General features: G+C 26.4%; 4 protein-coding genes across 11 annotated transcripts; 3 read left to right on the forward strand and 1 right to left on the reverse strand.

The window, feature by feature from the left end:
- The first annotated feature begins 22 nt into the window (after positions 1–22).
- On the forward strand, positions 23–3,710 carry LOC124954050 (triokinase/FMN cyclase-like). Of its 5 annotated transcripts, none has more exons than XM_047506310.1 (10): positions 23–388; positions 1,064–1,133; positions 1,205–1,315; positions 1,392–1,480; positions 1,591–1,807; positions 1,940–2,185; positions 2,259–2,648; positions 2,751–3,004; positions 3,154–3,281; positions 3,369–3,710. In XM_047506310.1, the coding sequence occupies exons 3-10, from the start codon at positions 1,222–1,224 to the stop codon at positions 3,487–3,489; spliced, it is 1,539 nt and encodes a 512-aa protein (XP_047362266.1). In that variant the 5' UTR covers positions 23–388; positions 1,064–1,133; positions 1,205–1,221; the 3' UTR covers positions 3,490–3,710. The 5 variants fall into 5 exon arrangements, with proteins under 5 accessions (XP_047362266.1, XP_047362263.1, XP_047362262.1 ...); XM_047506307.1 differs by lacking the exon at positions 23–388 and adding an exon at positions 634–979 and having other exon boundaries at positions 2,805–3,004; XM_047506306.1 differs by lacking the exon at positions 23–388 and adding an exon at positions 646–979.
- Positions 3,711–4,089: 379 nt separating this feature from the next.
- LOC124954040 (H(+)/Cl(-) exchange transporter 4) lies at positions 4,090–10,065 on the reverse strand. 4 transcript variants are annotated; one of them, XM_047506284.1, is made up of 11 exons: positions 9,705–10,065; positions 8,889–9,001; positions 8,586–8,766; positions 8,069–8,412; positions 7,651–7,812; positions 7,246–7,533; positions 6,203–6,385; positions 5,917–6,131; positions 5,289–5,849; positions 4,833–5,210; positions 4,090–4,749 (listed from the first exon to the last, which is right to left on the reverse strand). In XM_047506284.1, exons 2-11 carry the CDS (start codon positions 8,985–8,987, stop codon positions 4,659–4,661), a joined length of 2,502 nt encoding a protein of 833 aa, XP_047362240.1. In that variant the 5' UTR covers positions 8,988–9,001; positions 9,705–10,065; the 3' UTR covers positions 4,090–4,658. The 4 variants fall into 4 exon arrangements, with proteins under 4 accessions (XP_047362240.1, XP_047362238.1, XP_047362239.1 ...); XM_047506282.1 differs by having other exon boundaries at positions 8,069–8,418; positions 9,705–10,064; XM_047506283.1 differs by lacking the exon at positions 9,705–10,065 and adding an exon at positions 9,225–9,657 and having other exon boundaries at positions 8,069–8,418.
- A 175-nt stretch (positions 10,066–10,240) lies between these two features.
- Positions 10,241–11,536, forward strand: LOC124954041 (small nuclear ribonucleoprotein Sm D3). The gene is made up of 2 exons (XM_047506286.1): positions 10,241–10,702; positions 11,263–11,536. Exons 1-2 carry the CDS (start codon positions 10,387–10,389, stop codon positions 11,373–11,375), a joined length of 429 nt encoding a protein of 142 aa, XP_047362242.1. The 5' UTR covers positions 10,241–10,386; the 3' UTR covers positions 11,376–11,536.
- Positions 11,537–14,251: 2,715 nt separating this feature from the next.
- Positions 14,252–19,499, forward strand: LOC124954051 (methylglutaconyl-CoA hydratase, mitochondrial-like). The gene is made up of 5 exons (XM_047506312.1): positions 14,252–14,429; positions 14,566–14,883; positions 15,613–18,046; positions 18,398–19,159; positions 19,226–19,499. Exons 4-5 carry the CDS (start codon positions 18,411–18,413, stop codon positions 19,383–19,385), a joined length of 909 nt encoding a protein of 302 aa, XP_047362268.1. The 5' UTR covers positions 14,252–14,429; positions 14,566–14,883; positions 15,613–18,046; positions 18,398–18,410; the 3' UTR covers positions 19,386–19,499.
- The last annotated feature ends 85 nt before the right edge of the window (positions 19,500–19,584 follow it).

Raw genomic sequence — 19,584 nt, forward strand, 5'->3', positions numbered from 1 at the left:
TCATATTTATCATATATATGTGTTAAATCATTGTGTTAAGGCATATCAGTAGACAAAGCATTAGCAATTGTCGAATGTTATCCTACACCACTCATATTAATTAACGCGCTGCATAAATCTAATTGTGGACAAACATTAATAGCAAATATACAATATGGACAACAAAAACGACAAATTGGACCAGCTATTAGCAAAACTGTTTATTTATGTTATACACAACAAGAATTGAAATAATTAAATTGCAGAAGAACTTTATTATTCTTATTGAGAAAGGAAAAATAATGCAATTTTTAAGAAAAATACACAATCATATTTATCATATATATGTGTTAAATCATTATATTGTATGGTAATAATGATGTGATACAATCAACGAACATAAAAAAACGTAATATCACACTCAGTTTTCCTTTTGTATTTAATTATTAAATACAACAAATAGGTTCTATTTATAATACAAGATCTTTGCTCAAATGATTTCACAAGTAAATGAATAATAACCTTGTTTTTCTTCACATATTAATATATACGTGTATATATTAATTCTTTATATTTAGTGTTTGTATGCGTGCGTGCGCGCGCGCGCGCGTGTTATGTTATATTCTTTTGTAATTTTATACACAATTACTTTTTTACATTCATTTATATACAATATTTTTTGTTTTGAACTTTGTATTTATGTCATTGAAGAGGCAAGTAACAAGTATTGTAAATCGTTTTATCTATATTTTGAATCTGTATACGTCAATCAAAAGACTAGCACGATAACCTAATGAACTTAATCAACGAAGTTCATTGTGAAAAGACATAGTTTCGTTATTCACGCCCGAGTCTAAACACGATAGTGCTTCCAATGGCTGGTTTAAAACATTTAGTAAATAAAATCGATGATACCGTAGCAGAATCCTTGTCAGGATTATGTTATACTTATCCGCAGTTAGAATTATTATTAGCTCACAAAGTCGTTCTATCTCCTGATGTATGTAATACATAATAATACTGGTATGTTCAGTTTATTGTAATAAAATATTCCAATATTATATTTGCTTTCATTTTACTTTAGATTAGAGATCAGAAGAATAAAGTTGCTATAATATGTGGTGGTGGTAGTGGTCATGAACCGTTTGTTGCTGGTATTTATAAATATTCAAATAGTTTTGTAAACAATGAGTTATTTAATTATTTCTTGAATCGATTTGTATAGGTTTTGTTGGTACTGGTATGCTGACAGCTGCCATAGCTGGTTCTATATTTGCATCACCACCTTCTAAACATATAACACATGCTATTAATTGTGTTGCACAGAATAATACAGGTATTAAACTTTTTTATTTATTTTTTCAATTGTAGAATTTATATTTTTAATTGTTTTCGTGTTTTATATGTTATAGCGGGTATATTAGTAATAGTTCCAAATTATACTGGAGATTGTCTTAACTTTGGAATAGCGCTTGAAAAAGCAAAACAAGCGGGTATTAATGTATGTTTATAGAAAATAGAATTCTAAATTAATTTTATTTATTATTATCATTAAATCAATGTAAAAAAATATTCGCAATCATCACTAATTGGTTATCGAATATATGATAGATTGCAGAGATAATAGTTGGCGAAGATTGTAGTATTCCTAAGAAAGAACAAAGTTCTATTGGTAAACGAGGCTTAACTGGGATGTTATTGGTTATTAAAATTGCTGGTGCACTTGCTGAAAGAGGAAAAACTCTTTCAGAAGTATTAAAATATGCAGAATATACTGTGGAAAATATGGCTACTTATGCAGTTGGATTATCAGCATGTTCTATACCTGGTTTGTCGATTAATATGAGATATATTTATATATTATTTTTAATCATGAAAGAATGATATCAAATATACAGTAAATAAAGAACAAAAAATATTTATACTTCTTTAATAAAATTATTTATGCAACACAATATAGGTCAAGGATATATGTTCGAACTTGCATCAGATGAAATAGAAGCTGGTATGGGTATTCACGGAGAAGCTGGTTACGAACGAATGAAAATAAAAAGTGCATCTGAAATCGTTACACTGATGTTGCAACGTATTTGTGAAGAATTAAAATTGATTAGCGGCGATAATGTTGCGGTAGTAGTAAATAATTTTGGAGCATTAAGTCAATTAGAACAAGGCATTGTCACATATGAAATTATAAAACAACTTAGTAAGTTATGCTAAATTTTTGAAAAGTACATATATGTATATGAAGGATCGTATATATAAGTATATTATTATAGATAATAAGAGAATACAACCACTTCGAGTTTATTCCGGAATTTTAGTAACATCGTTAAATAGTGCTGGAATACATATTACGTTATTAAAACTTCCTAAATGTCATGAAAATGTATTTCTAAGCTGTCTGGATGATACGACAAATGCTCCAGGATGGCCAGGTTGTTTTTATAGTATTCCTTTAGCTATAACACAACCACCGTTTAAAGAAGTAGAGAAAAAGAAACTAGACAAAATTGGCATTCAGGTAGATAATCAATATGGACATTTAATAAAATTATGTCTGCAAAATGCATGTAAAAGCATTATTGAAAAAGAAATATACCTTAATGAATTGGACCGTGGTTGTGGGGATGGAGATTGTGGGACAACACTTAAAAGATTTACCATGAGTATGCTTATAATTTTTCTCCTACCACAGTTTTTTTACATAAAAAATAAGATACTAAACTTTATGGTATATACAAATTATAAAAAATATATATTTATTTCAGGCATTCAAGAACATCTGAATAAACTGTCTTTCACTTATCCTTCTTTATTATTAGCCCAAATAGCTGATATTGCAGAAGAAAGCATGGGAGGATCATCTGGTGCATTATATTGTTTATTTTTTACAACTGGTGCAAAAGAATTATTATCCCTTAAAGAAAATGAAGATATTACCTCTGCATGGTCTCGTACATTTTGTAGTGCACTAGATAGTATTATAAAATATGGAAAAGCAAAACCTGGCGACAGAACAATGGTATAATGTTTGATTAATTATTACACATACTAAAGATAAAATTAATTATAATATTATATTAATACATAATAATATCAATAATTCATAATATATAAGAAAATAATTAAAATAATATTATTTATATTCACTATATATTTTGTATAATATAGTTGGATGCATTAGATCCTGCATGTAGAACATTTAAACAATTAGTAACAGCATCTTTAGGAGATATTATTCAAAATGTAACTATTGCAACATGGCAAGGATGTGAAGCAACAAAAGGCATAAAAGCTAGGTAAAAAGAGAAATAATTTCATAATAATTCATGAGTAAATTATATTATGTTACTATGATTATCTATATTATATATTTCTTAATATAGAGCAGGACGGGCCTCTTACGTAAAGCAAGAACATTATATGCAACAGATAGATGCAGGAGCATATGCTGCTGCTACTTGGATAACAGCTGTAGCAGAGACAATTAAAAATTTTTGTAAATAATGTATTAATACATTACTTATTTTATGATGCTTCTGTAAAAGGTATTATCTTTTATAGTTCTATAAAAATATATCGCATTCACGGAGAAAATGATCAAGTATTTTTATCGATTCAAATCCTGCATGATGAAACAGCTGATTTTATCCTCTCCATGTCGTCAAACAGTAGCAGATAATCAACAAAACAAGCTCACGTACATAAATTCACTTCTTTTACAAAAAGTAAATTGTGCACCAGGATCCAAGAGTACGATAATAATGCATTACTGAGTTACGCCCTCGAATCTCTCTCATCTAATTTTCACTCTATCTAAAACTGCGCGATGTGGTCGTTCTTTCCGTTGATGTGATTATAGTTATTTAGATGCTTACAATAATTGAAATTATATTTTATACATAAAATATATTGTTTATATATATATATATATATTAAAATTAGTTATAAAAGAATGTATAGACAAAAGATATTAAAAACAGAGGAAGATCACAAACTGTAATGTTTATATATAAATATATATAAATATATATATATATATATATATATATATATATATATATATATATATAGAGAGAGAGAGAGAGAGAGAGAGAGAGAGAGAGATTGTGTGTAATTTAAATTATATTTATCACATTGTCTACAATGTAATATATATGTAGTTATAACATAATTTTTGTAATATTTACATATATTTAAAATTCATATCATTGATTAGTGATGTAAATATTTGTTGCTTATAAAAAAATGAAATAAACTATTATTTCAACATTTCTTATTACATTTTCATACATTTTAATCAATCACATCTATAACAAATGGAATAAAGGATAATATCGAATTACTTATATTGTATATTGTGATGCTTATAATGCCACATAAACCTTCAATGATTAACATGATCTCATTTATCATTATTTGAAACTAAATCATAGACTTTTCCAACGAAATGAATAAAAATTTATCTATATCACTTTCAAATATTCGAGTAGTTCGCATATACAGGATCTTCAAGATCATAAAGAATGCGCGAACTCGTGAACATTTTAAGTGGTGTTGAATCATGTTCACAAATACTAGTTTATTATGATCTATTGTGTTTTTCTTTTAAACTTGAAATTAGTATATGTCAAGCTTTATATTCGTTCTCTTTATCAATAATTAATAACCATAATTTAATTAAACAAAACAGAGTTAGGATCTTCATTATCAAGTTGCTTTACATGTCTCAAGACATCTTTTTTCGTGATTACCCCTAATAATCGTCTGTAATAAAAATTATTCCAGTAAAATTTTTTTGTATCATTATTTATGATTAAACTATGTGAGAATTAAAATTTTGTTCTTACCCATTATGAGTGACAAGGGTTTGGCGTAATCCTAATTTTCTGAACATATCAACTACAGTCTCCATTGGAGTTTGATCTGTAATAGTAATCGGTGCCATATCCAATATCTTTTTCAGTTTTAATGGAGGCGGTGAATGTGCTTGAATATTATTTCCATTAGAGAAGATAACTAGAGATTGACCAGTAATTTCTTCTATCATGCGTTTGGCATTAGCTATAGCAAGATTAAGATCTCGTCGTAAAACAAAACCAACTAAATACTGAGATTCTTTAGAAACTATAACTGGAAAACCATTATGTTCAGTATCTTTGAGTAAAGTTTCTACATCTTCAACTGTCATCGAATCCTGAGTAAGAACATGCAGAGCTTCATTACGTCTGAAATAAAAAATATAATTACAAGAAATTACATATAGTAAGTAATAATAGTAAATAACAAATTATTATTGGATTTACTTAGGTTGCATAACATCAGCAGCTAATGTTGTATGCTGAAATTCGTCTTTGCTATCCAAAAATGGATATCCATTAAGACCAATATGGGCATCATAAATGCCTTGTTTTCCAAGAGCATCGCCCACCCATTTACTAGCCATAGCAGCTGCCATTAACGGAACGATATATCGAACACCACCAGTTAATTCAAACATGATAACAACCAAAGAAACAGTCATTCTGGTAACACCACCAAGTACAGCAGCAGCTCCTACCATTGCATATAATCCAGGTGTTATGCAATCAACTCCTGTAGAACACTCCTCACTAAACATCCAAATATGAGGATAGTAATAAGCAAGTTGTTCCATTCCTATTCCAACTATTCGACCCATGATAGCACCCAAACAAAGGGAAGGTATAAATAAACCACAAGGTACTTTCATACCAAATGTAAATATGGTCATAATTAATTTTAAAATAAGTGCAAGTACAAGTAGCCATATGGCTTTGTACACTCCAGGACCAGCTGCTGCAATTTCAATCGCAGACTTTACAGCTGTGAAATTTCTATTATAATCACTATAAAATATAAAAACATATAGTTAGTTATATACCATATTATTACCGATACACTTATATACATTACCATAAAATATCTGCATTAGAAACCCCACATTGACTGAAGAGTAAATAAATAAGTTGACTTGTATTAATTCTTGTGTATGGATTTGGATATCCAATTACAGCTGTTACTACTGTTACGATCAAAACTTCTGTAACTGGATACTGACCTAATTTAGAAGTTTTACGATATCGACACCAAAAGAGATTTGCTTTAATAAACAATGTACCAATTATACCCTGAAACAATAAATTAATTTCTCTTTAATAGTATTGTATTAAAATGTAAAATTATTTTAGAATATACTTACTCCCATTATACCAAGCATAACAAAGGGTATTAATTCAAAGAATATCCAAGGTTTATTATATTCTACATAAAATAGTACTGAGTGTTCATTTCCAAATGGATTTATAGAACGTAAAACAAAAGCTGCTATTAATGCACAGAAGAAGGATCTCCATAATGTCTTCAAAGGGAAGTAATAACTGACCTGTCGAATTACAGATGCATATGTAAATATTAATTTAGTAATATATACATATATGAGAGAAAATATATAAGTAATAGAATTTTAATCAAATATTCTGTGAGTTCTTATATGAGAAAAATAAACATAATAATAAGACATTTTACTAAGAATCAATTTTTATGAAATTTGTATTTTTATCTTTTCTTTTTTTATATTTAAGAATTTGTAACATAAATATACTATTTAAGTATATAATACTTCCTATTGTATATACAATTATTATTGTTCATAATAATCTACTAAAATATTTTATTTATGTTGAATTGAAATATATGAAAATTACAAAATAATAATAAATTTGTATATATCATCTATTCGTACAAAAACATTTTTTATTGTCAATTAATACTGATCAATCGCTAAACATACTTTTGAAATCAACTAGGTGCATCAGTGATCAAGATTATATAGTTTTCCACTGTGCTTTTTAAATGTTGGTATACATGACTCTGTAGAATTTGTTAGCTATTCTTCAACTGAAATGCAACTGTTCTGAAACATTATAGGATAGAAGCATATCGTTACTTATTACATTTCAACAAAAATTGATAATGTTTTATGCTGTGTATCACTATTTTCAATTAAAAAGAATTTCATAAAAGTCTCTAATCTTATATAAGTATTACTATTTTTTATATAAAATTTGGATATATTTTATAGTTTTTCTCTTTCTATTAATAATTCACCCATCCATACATACATATATAATAGCTAGATTTATGTATTCTTAAATAAAAAATAATCTTCCAATTTCAATTAAACATTAAAATAATGTGAAAAAAAATATATAAATATATTACATATCTTGATAAAGATCATACCTCTTCCAAACTAAATAAGACACCTCCAATTGGTGCACCAAAAGCAACTGATACACCAGCTGCAGCAGCGGCCGATAAAATTTCCCTCTTTTTTGCTTCATTCCTTCCATACTTTGGGAATAGATATGAAAATATGTTGCCTATACAGCAAGCAATGTGTACCATTGGACCTTCTTTACCCAAACTTAAGCCCGCCGATACCGAAAGAATTAAACCAACAGATTTAATAATTAATGTCCACTTTCCTAAGTATCCTCTAATAATAAAACCGCTTAATATCGTTTTAATCTAAAACAGAAATACTTTAATAAAAATTCAATACATAAACAAGTATAATTATTACATATAATTATTTTATATATAATAGATAAATTACAAGAAAAAAATGTTAATCCTTATACAAACCTCAGGTATACCAGAGCCACAAGCATACGGTGCAAACATTCGTACCAAAGATGCAGAAAGTGATGCAAATAAAAGAGCCCATGCTATATAAAACATATATGATATTGTGTACGGCCCTGCACCATCCTTTGATTGGTTGAATACTTCCGGCCATGTCCACCACTGCAAGGGTAATAAAGTAAGAGTAAGAGAGACGGAAATACTTAATTGAGATAAATCGAGAGTATAATAAGAGTATGGTACAATTGAATCAATTATTTATACAATTACATTTACAAATGTAAGTAGATCCTGCAAAGAAAAAGTAATATCTATATCCAATAGTATTATATAAATCTAATACATTCAATAAAATTAATAAACTGTAAATGTACATATATATATATATATACATATATATACGTCTGAAAATCTTAACCTGAGAGCAATTCCCACCATCAAAAGTTGTTTCGTTGTAACTCCAACAGCACTGTTCTTTATTTAACCAAAAAGCTTGCGGACATATTCCAAATTTAAGATCTGTCATCCAAGATGCTCCAATATCTATCACACCAGCAGCAACTCCCGTAAAAAGACCAACAAATAAAACGCAGAGCCATCCAGACCAAGCATCATGAGCCCCTTTGATTAAACCCCAAATAGAATCATGTTTCTTTTTAATAATATATCGATGTCGCATTCGATCTCGCGCAATATCTCTTTGCCAATCAATAGTATGGAAGTCCTCATATTGTCCAATCCCAGGTATATCATCGGAATCAACTGAAACTAATAAAATTGATCAACATGTGATATAGAAATTTTGCAACATTTTACATATTACCATAAAAATCTATATTTAAAATCTATTTAAAATGAAATATTTTTAAACTATTAAGCAAATTAAAATATAAGTATTAATGCATTTATTATCCACTAATTTATAAATAACTTACGTGAAGATACATCATCAACACGAATACAATGTTCTGATAAAACATTATTATCTAAATCATGGGATGCAGAGTGATGATTAACATCCAACATGTCTTCGTCACTGCTTAAATTCGTTTCACGACCTAAACCTCCACCTTGCAACCGTGCCTCATCTATGTTACTATTACTATTGTTTATGACCTAGAAATATAGAATTATTATGTATATAAACTTTATAACATTATACTTATAACATATTCTATAAAATAATATATAAATAATATTGATAAAATAAGGCAAACACAAATAAAAATTTAATATACCTTTGCATCAACCGAACGATATGTCGTGATAGTACTTGCATTTATGTGAGAGACAGGAGAATTTAAAGATGAAGTGCCCTTCAGTGGAAATTTCTCCATGGCATTGTGATAATCTATTATTTTTTACGATGAAAGTTATTATGAGAAAATTTTATATGAAAATCTAACGAAAGAAATAAATTAAAAGAATTTTATAATATCATAAATATGACATCAAATACTTTCTGAACAAAATTATTTATCCATATGAATGTATCAAAGACTCATGAACAGAAAATGCAAATGAAACACTTGACTGTTTTTAATATGATTTAATACAGAAAATAAATTATTTACATAATACTGTAGGATAATCCTTTAATGAAGATAATTAGGTTAGGACACAGAGAAGAAAATTTACTAATTGAGAATGCAATTCCTTCTCTTCTATAGCAAGAAAATTAACTATTTTAATTGAAAGTAATATATAGATATGTAGAAAGAAATTTGATTGGTGAAAAATTCTTGATAAATATTCCACTCCAAAAAAGAAAAAAATTATCATAAAATATCAGTAAAAATATAATGTATGTAGATTAGTTGGCAGATATAATCTGATCATAAATGACACGAATGTTTGACACAGCATATCTTCAACAACGATAACAATAACGCATTTCGTCATATGCATGTAGAAACTAAAACGTAAAATAATGCAAAAGCAAATATTGCAAGTAGGAATTTGCGTTGCTTCCAGATTGTTTACGCAATCAAGATTACATTAGCTTTATAATGTTACGGTTAATATACTAAACAAATTTCATATCATTAACTTACCATTTTCTTAAAAGAGATCGGTGCTCTAACAAATGTTTAAATTGCAATTTTATATCATGCAACATTACATTTCTTTGACAATTCTATTGTATTATACTAGGGAAGTATAGGGTATGGGGTAAACCATATTGCCGTTAATCATGAACATGCGGCACAGAAAGACAATTGTGATATAAAATTTTGTAATTATAAATATAAAAAGAACGAAAAAATATGTAGAATTCGTCGATAATAAAGAGAACCAACACCCATATAAAAAGAAATTTAGTAACAAATGTATTGGAAACTTTATAAACTTCAAAGGGTTAACGACTGTAAAATTTAATTATATAGATATAATATCTCGCGACAAAGATCGAGCAAGAAATGACGGAATCTTTTTTAAGAAGTGCTGCATTTAATTTGCATTGCTATTGGTTAGGTTGTTGTCACTTGTCCAATGGCAAATAACGCTCTACAGATGGGGGCGTTATCATCGCAATCAAGTATATTTTTAACTGAACTGCAAATGTATTAGGGTTTTTATCTTAAGAAGTACGATCTATGGTATATATAAATTAATATAACCAAGTAAAACAAATCTTTTTGAGAGAAACTTACGGTATTGGTAGATCTTATATTTGTATTTTGTTCAGTACTTTCGTAAGAACATAAAATACATTTGTAAACAGAAACGAGCATCATGTCGATCGGAGTACCTATTAAAGTACTTCACGAAGCAGAAGGACATATAATAACATGTGAAACGAACACCGGTGAGGTCTATCGTGGTAAATTAATAGAAGCCGAAGATAATATGAATTGTCAAATGCAAAATATAACAGTAACGTATAGAGATAAACAAGTTGCTCAATTAGAAAATGTATATATTCGTGGATCCAAAATAAGGTTTTTAATATTACCGGACATGTTGAAAAATGCACCTATGTTTAAAAGGCCAGGTGGTAAAGGTTCAGGTACTGCGGGCAGAGGAAAATCCGCTATTTTACGTGCTCAAGGTAAGTTCGTCAATTCTAAAAGTAATAGAAATATTTATAAATTTATATATTAAATGATTTATTGCTAGAATTACTTTAATATTAATAATGTTTCTGGTGATGTAAGTTCATTATTATAACTTAATCATTAGTAAGTTCATTAAATATAACTTCACAATATTAATTTATATATCAGTTTTTATATGTACGATATTCATATTATTATAATATTGTATGATGCATATTTAAAATCTAAAATGTTAATATTTCGTAGAAAGTAAATTAAAATAACGATGTTAATACTAGCACATAATAATTAAAAAAAAGTTATAAATATATATAAAGATTAGACTTTGTTTCATAAAATAATAAATGTTTGATTATAATATTGTACTGTTTATTGATATTAAAAGTTATAAATATATATAAAGATTAGACTTTGTTTCATAAAATAATAAATGTTTGATTATAATATTGTATTGTTTATTGATATTTTGTACTGTATATATGTTTATAATAATATTGATGAAAATGATATATATTTCTATATACTTATTATTTATTTAATTATTTGTATTTAGCTCGTGGAAGAGGTCGTGGACAAAACCAAAGAGGGAGAGGCACAGGTTCTGCACCTTGGTTGAATCAACAAAATCAACCAGGAGGATCACAACCTGGAAGAGGTCGTGGATAATCATAGTAATAATTCAATCATATACATTAAGAAAATAACAGACTTATAAATATATTAAATCATTTTGTACTATTTGAAATACCTTTCAAAATTTAGATGAACTTTTATGCAAAAAATCATTTGTATTATTGTATCTAACAATAAAGTATGGAACAACATAATTTGATTTTACTATTTATGTTATTAATAATAAGACGTACGCATTAATGCTGTTTATTACTCCTAGTTTTATAACAACGTATGCTACTAATAAATCCAGGTGTAATTCTTGATCAATTTAAAAAAATAAAGTATCATTTTAAAGATGAAAATTTAAACGCGGATATGTTTTTTATTTATTTTCTTTGAAAATAAATAAAATTAAAAGTGTTAAAAATGTTTTTCCAAGAATAATTTATGCATAAAAATCAAGCTTTTCCAAAAATTAAAAAAAACCATGTCCTTGCTTAAATCTTCATCTTTAAAATAAGATTTTGTTCATCAAAATCTTTCAAGAATTATAACTGGACTTACTGTTGGTTTAAACTCTATTTCAGACATTTTTTTTGAAAAAAAAATTTCATATAATCCTGCCCCTTGAACTTTGCGGCATAAGGGAAGAAGCTCGTAACCTCACTACTAAGTTTCATATAAACGCTTGAATTTATTTATTTACGTGAAATAGACGATTAAGATAAAACTCCCTGTGTTATTTTTCTCTGTAATTTCCCCTGTAGGCGTATATAAATATTATTACTATTATTATTACTACTACTGCAATAATAATATATAACATTAAAATATAATGATAAAAGAAATAAGTAGAAGACGAAATACATATGTACTTAAATATTATATAAATCATGTACATACTACATTATATATGATGATGATTTATAATAACAAAAGATGAAAGAATATATTTAAACAAGATACAATATAGTCAATTTAGTCATTAGTGTTTCACAATGATTTCTATACTCTCTTTTAGATGCAATCTAATGTCATCATGCGTGATGGTTTTTTGCACGAATTTTCAACAAATCGTTTCTTCAATAATTTATGCATGTGACCATTCACTAATAGATATATCTAATACTGATGAGATGACAAATACAAAGCGGTTTTTTGATTTTCGTACGTTATTTCGTCCGTTTTTATTGTCTTTTTGCCTTATATATAATCGGTTTGTAATACACATTTTTCTTGTTCATTTTTTTTCTTATATCGATTTTATTTTAGTTCTTTTTGATTTTGCGAAATTGAAAATTTGTATGAAATTTTCTTATGAAGTTGATATAATGAAAAAATGAGGATTCAATTATCAAGCAAATAAGCTTATATAATCTTTTTAATTATTATATGTATTTTAACATGTAAAATTCATATAATATGTAATTAATATTAATTACATATTATATATAATTTATATGTATTTAAACAGTATAAAATGTATATACAGAAGTAGAGTATAATTAATATTTAACTTAACAATCGTACAATTGTTTAAACATTATAAAGTTAATAATCGATATTTTAATAAAGATTAGAATAAACAATTTTTTCGACTACTTAATATTTATTTAACATTTATTAAAAATAGCACTTTAGTATGCTTCATTAATATTAATAATTAAATAATAATAATTTATATGAATCAAATTTACATAATTGTTTTAAAAAATCCACTTTTTTTATTTAAATATCATATATGCGTTAATACAATGTCAAAATAAAATAATTTTAATCTTAAATTTCGATTGATATGAATTTTAATACTTTCGTTTTCATTAAATAACGAAGAAAAAGAGTTTGAGCGACTTAGACAAACTAGAAACTATTAGTCTGCTATTATAAACGATTTTTTCGATTATTTAATATGCATTTAAAATGTTTATAGTACTATAATGAACTTTAGTAATAATTAATAATTATATAACAATAGTTTATAATAATCAAGTTTGTACATTTGTTTAAACATTACCATATGTCGTAATATACGTTGAATAGAAAATAAATGTAATAAAAATTTTCAATGTGTTTAAATTTTGAACTCTGAGTCATTGCCTTCAAGTAATTTCAATAAGAATGAACTTTTTAATGACTTCGATAGTTATCGAAACAATTTTTGTTTGCATTTCAACGAGTAAACATCGAAATTCTTTTTTTCCATATGGCTAAGATTAAATAATTTGTATTATAGACAATTTTAATTATTTAAATAATCTATAATGTACACAAAGTATAATAAACTAATATTTAGAGAATAATACATTCGCTTAAACATTATATAACCTGTAACAGGCGTTAAATATAAAATTTCAATCTAATATTTCAACACATGTAAATCTCGAACTCGGCTTACAAAATTTATACTTTCGATAAATTTATAATTATTTGAACAATTTATAATATGCATGAAGTACAATAAATGAATATTTAAACAATAGTATATTCGCTTAAAAATTATACAGTTCGTAAAATGCGTTAAATATAAAATAATTTTAAATGAATATTTCAATACACTTAAATTTCGAATTCGGAGTTGTTGCCTGCAATTAATATCAACAAAAACGAACGCTCAATTAACTTCATTAGCTATTGAGTTAGTATACTTTTGTATTTTAACGAATAAATATCGAAATTCTCTCTTTCTATATGGCTTAAACTTAAATAACTTGTACTTTCGATAATTTTTTAAATATTTAAACAATATATGGGGTACAAGGAATATAACTAAATAAAATGCCAATTGTGCAAGCATCAACAAAAATTTAAAATAAATATATTTTTGTATCAAATATTTTCTCAATATTTTCAACAATTTCCAATTATAATTATGTTACTAATAATTCTATTTTTATTTTTCTATTTCAGAACATCATTGCAATCATGCGCGAAAGAATAAGGGAATCTAGTATTGTATTAATAAAATAAAAACACAAGAATCGCAAAAGAGAAGCAGTATTATGCATCGTAAATGAAAATTTTTGTCGTCATAAGAAAATTACCTATACTTTTTTTATTATCTTGGAACAGGATGGTCATTTGTATAAGAATCAACAAAAACTTAAAGTAAATGTATTTTTATATCAAACATTTCTTTAATATTAGAATATCATTTAACATTATTTTGAATCTCATTCAATATTTTCAATAATTTCTTATTATAACAATGATACTAATAATTGTTTTCATTTTTCTGTTTTAGAACATCATTGCGAAAGTAATATGTGCGAAGTAATGGTGAAATTGAAAGTAGTATCGCTAAAATAAAAACCAAAAATTACGAATTAAAAACATTGTTTGTTTGTTAATTTTTCGCGATTTAATATTGTTTGTTCGAGAAAAATATTTTTAACAATAGGACAGATTGTATTTATACAAGACAGTAGAGTTTTGCGAATTAAATTCAGTGATCGTTTGTTAATAAATAACTAGTGCGTATTAAAGTCGGCGTATCATTGAAGATGGATTCAATTTACAGCGATGTTGACTTATCTGGAACCATCCTAGAACTTCTTAAGTGGTAAATAAATTTTTAAGTCCCTCAGATCACTTAATCATGTCTAAGATGAAAGGTCTGGATCGGCATGGGTGATTGGTTGTAATTAATTAATTTTTCTTTAAACATAATGCTCTTTTTATGTTACTTGAGTGACCACGAAAAACTTTTCTTCGGAGATTTACACGAGAATAGTTTTTTATTTTTTGATTTATTAAATCAGAATATAATCTTCTTGTTTTATACGCGTTTATATTTATTTGCATTTTAATATCGATATTCATGGATATTTACGAGTTTTAATAAATAATAAACAAGAAGATATTCGAGGTAGATATTTTCTTGTAATAGAATAATCGTTTCTAAAAATGAGCGTCCAAGGATTTTCCATTATATTTTTAAGTAAAAATTAATTAAATATTTAATCAATTTGAATTGATAAAATAAAGATTTAAATAATGTCATTGCTTTTGAAAGAACAAAGTTCAGTAGAATTATTGCTTTTAAAAAAGAAAAGATGAGTAGTCATTACTAAAAAGCAAGGAGTAATTCCAGTTTTTCCCTTATACTTCCCAGATGTCTCTCAATTAAAAGCTAGTAATTATATTTTATACAAATGATTTAGGCTTTTTCTTTTTAGGGTTTCGTTAGGATTGTTGATTTTCTTTCAAATTTTAGAATTAAGAATAGTTCTAATTTTTTATTAACCATTTTAATACGCTAAATTTTGTTATTACATTTGTTGAATTATAGAGTTTTTTAATCGGAGACTCTTTTCTTGCTTGCACGTAATGGATGACCTGCAAGAAGTAAAGAAGAGATTATATGCCGAAAAGGCCTCCACAAACTGTGCCTTAAGAAGGCAACTTAGAATACTAAATTATTTTGGAAGACTCATAAGAGCCTTTTCAGAATGGCTCTTAGTTATATTTTAATTTTATCACGTCATTTAAAATGCTTTTATGACGATGAGTAGATTCCATCTTCGATCCCATATTGCCCTGCGTACACGAATAAGATTATTTCATATTTTATGCATTTTTATTAGCAAAATCGAGAAAAGTATATTTTTCACTTTTTTTTTTTTTATAATTCAATTAAATTCATAATTTTATTTTTATATAATCAAGTTTCATATTAAAATCATAGCTACGAAATGTATAAGATGACATTTATGAGAACCACTGAAACAGCACTGAATAAAAGTGTGTATGAAGCCGAAACAAACAAACGAAAATGTATTAAGGTTACATTTTTGCGTATGCAAGTAGAATTATTTGAAATTGTATATTTTTATTATTAAAGTCGAGTCTCTTACATTTTTCGCTTTTCTCTTTTTTTTTTTAATTAAATTAAATTCATACTTTTATCTTTCCAAAGGAGTATATTTCTTATTTCTATATAATTAAGTTCTATTAAAGTCATAGTAACGAAACGTATAAGATATGGCACTTGTGAGAGTCACTGAAACTACACATAGAGTTGAAATAAGCATATTTAAATATATCCCGTGTTCTTCGCGTCACGAGATTTATTCATGACAGACGCAGGTTATGAAAATGATAATAAAATGTATAGATATAAGAAATAGATCTCACGGTACTATCGATTTAAAATCAACCGTGTTGAATGCACACGGATTTGTACAGGAGAATATAAAATCTTTCAATTGCATAAAATTTAGTTAGAGTTAATAAATGTAGTAGTTGAAATTACTGTGCAGTTAGCGTTGGACCAGAATTTTCACGAAGTATAATGTAATGCATATCATAAAAAAAATAATATGTATTATTTTTAACAATAAAAAGATCGTATATATTATTTTTTTATGATATGCATTTCATTGCAAGTAATATTGAGCTGATGGTTGCTTGATTCATTTGCATGATCCATTTGCATCAAAAACAAATGAAAAATAATGTCCTTATCACCAAATTTTTTTTTGTATTTATATAGACAAATTAAAAAAAAAGAAAAAACTATATTCCAGTAATTTTTACATATATTCTATGTCAATTATATAAAAGTTCAGTGCTCTGTAATAAAAAACAAAAACAAAAATATAATAAAAATTATTTAAGAAAGAATAAATCTTATTACATATACATTATTGATAATATTGACTATTGACAGAAATATTGTTTGTAGTAGGAATAATTGTTTTGTATAGTACGACATTATTTGAAGTGATCCATGCATACAGATACTTCACAGTTTTCATACTGATAAATTGTTTCTATTCTTTTCTTTTGAGATAAATAAACGACATAACACTTTTGAGCTTTTCTTGATGAAGTTGTTTTTATCACTAATGAAAAATGTTGCCTAGTAACTTGATAGCAATGATGGACTTTTTGTAACCTGTTTAATTTTGTTTATATTTTTAATTTTTTTATATAATTTTAGTTTTTTTATATAACAAACGTACAAATAACCGTAAATATTCGCGCCAACTCACAATATCTAAGAATGTAACACACTTTGGTAATAAGATGAATGTAACACACTTTGATAATGATCAGAAAATTTACGCATATATATATGCTAATAATCGAAATAGTTTAAATAAACTTTAGCCATATATATAAGTTTAATTAGAAAGATGGAATATAAAGTTCGTACAGTTAACAAATATTTTTTAAGTAATCTATCTTTATAATTTATACTCCTAGTTAGAAGTATAGTCTATATAGAAGTATAATCTACACAAGCCTATACATCGATACAATAGACACATGGTGAAGAAAATGCTTCCCTATTGTGTTTGTAGTTCATATTTCGTCCATACCCGCTGAAGTCACTGATGTTTCGTGCGAAAGATGGTAATCAGTTTGTAACCGATCATTTAAAACTGTAACTTTGTATGTTTTTGATGTATTTTTAAATGATGTTGCATGTATTACAAATTAAATAATATTAAAAAAAAATATTATGATATACGATGAGTTATCCAGAGAAAATTAAAAATTGTGAATTACAATTTTGTATTATTTGGCGGTAAAGCTGAAGTTAAGTTAAATATGCCATATTTGAACTTTCGTTAATTTTTTTTTACTAGCTAGCAATTTGCATAATGCTATAGCTTCATTATCGGTCAAAATGAGAATGTACAAAGTCCAAATAAATTTATAAAAAAATTGAATTCTGTACCTAATAAATACAGTGTATTTAATTCTGAAAATTGTAGGTAAGTAATATATTATTATTCATATTTTTGTTTTATTTATGTTATTGTTATCCATTTTCATCGAAAAAAAATCACGTAAATAGATATATGTCTAATGTATAATATCGACTGTTTTTACATAAAAAAATTAATATTATTTCTCAATATATTATTATAATATTAACGTTAATTCTCATTATTATAGTAAGAAACTAAATATTATCAAATTTTAATATTATTAAATTTTATTAAATTTTCTATTTACAATATTATATTTGATTTTTAAACCTTTAAATACATTTAAACAATACAATTGTTGTTGTGATAAATAAGATGTTTTTTTACTATTGATAATAATTAAAATTGTTTCAGGTTTTTTTAAGTCATGATTTCCTTAATAAAAAACATTCAGATTGCTTCACTTGTTTACAATGGCAGTAGAATTACAACACAATTATTTTCTACTAATACAAAGTTACATTTAGAAACTGAGGTAAAAGAAGTGATCTTAAAATATCTTGATGGGAAAGATAATGGTATAGTAGTTCTAGGGCTAAATCGCCCGAATACCCGTAATGCTTTTGGAAAAAATCTTGTTTCGCAATTAAATAATGCAATCTCTACTATTAAACAAGATGATAAATTACGAGTACTAATTATTCGTAGTCTGGTACCATTCGTGTTCTGTGCTGGTGCTGATTTGTATGAAAGATTAAAGATGAGTAAATCAGAAGTGTCAGAATTCGTAACATCCTTAAGGAATATTATGAACGACATAGAGTCAATATCAATACCAGTTATATCTGCTATAGATGGTGTAGCATTAGGTGGTGGTTTAGAACTTGCATTGGCTACAGATATTAGAATAGCTGCTTTAGAGGCAAAACTAGGTCTTGTAGAAACAAAACTAGCAATAATACCAGGTGCCGGTGGTACTCAGAGATTACCAAGAATAGTTGGATCTGCTATAGCTAAAGAACTTATTTACACAGCGCGTATTTTGAATGGACAACAAGCAAAGAATATTCATCTTGTAAATGAAGTTGTACTACAGAATAAAAATGGTGATGCGGCTTATCAAGCTGCATTATCACTTGCAAGAGAAATTCTACCTAATGGTCCTATTGGAGTAAAGTAAGTATCATATATTCTTAATTTTGTATTGTAACATATTATACTATGTTTTATAATCTCACTTAGACTAGCAAAAGAGGCTATATCAAAAGGTATAGAAATGTCTATAGAAGATGGATTAGAAATTGAAAAACAATGTTACAATAAAGTTATAAATACTGAAGATAGATTAGAAGGTCTTTCAGCATTTACAGCAAAACGAGTGCCTATTTATAAAGGTATATAAATTTATGTATTATAGGATAATTATTTGAAATCCAACTATGATTGTTATCTTTTAAAATCTATAACTGAAAGAATGAATTTGTGGGGATCAATATTTATATGATACTTTTGCATCAATTGTATTAATATAATTAATATAATTTTCTGGTAAAGTTTAATCTCATATTTTAATAATATCCTGTGTAAATTTAAATACTTAT

This window comes from Vespa velutina, chromosome 14 (assembly GCF_912470025.1).
Source record: "Vespa velutina chromosome 14, iVesVel2.1, whole genome shotgun sequence".
NCBI lineage: Eukaryota > Metazoa > Arthropoda > Insecta > Hymenoptera > Vespidae > Vespa > Vespa velutina.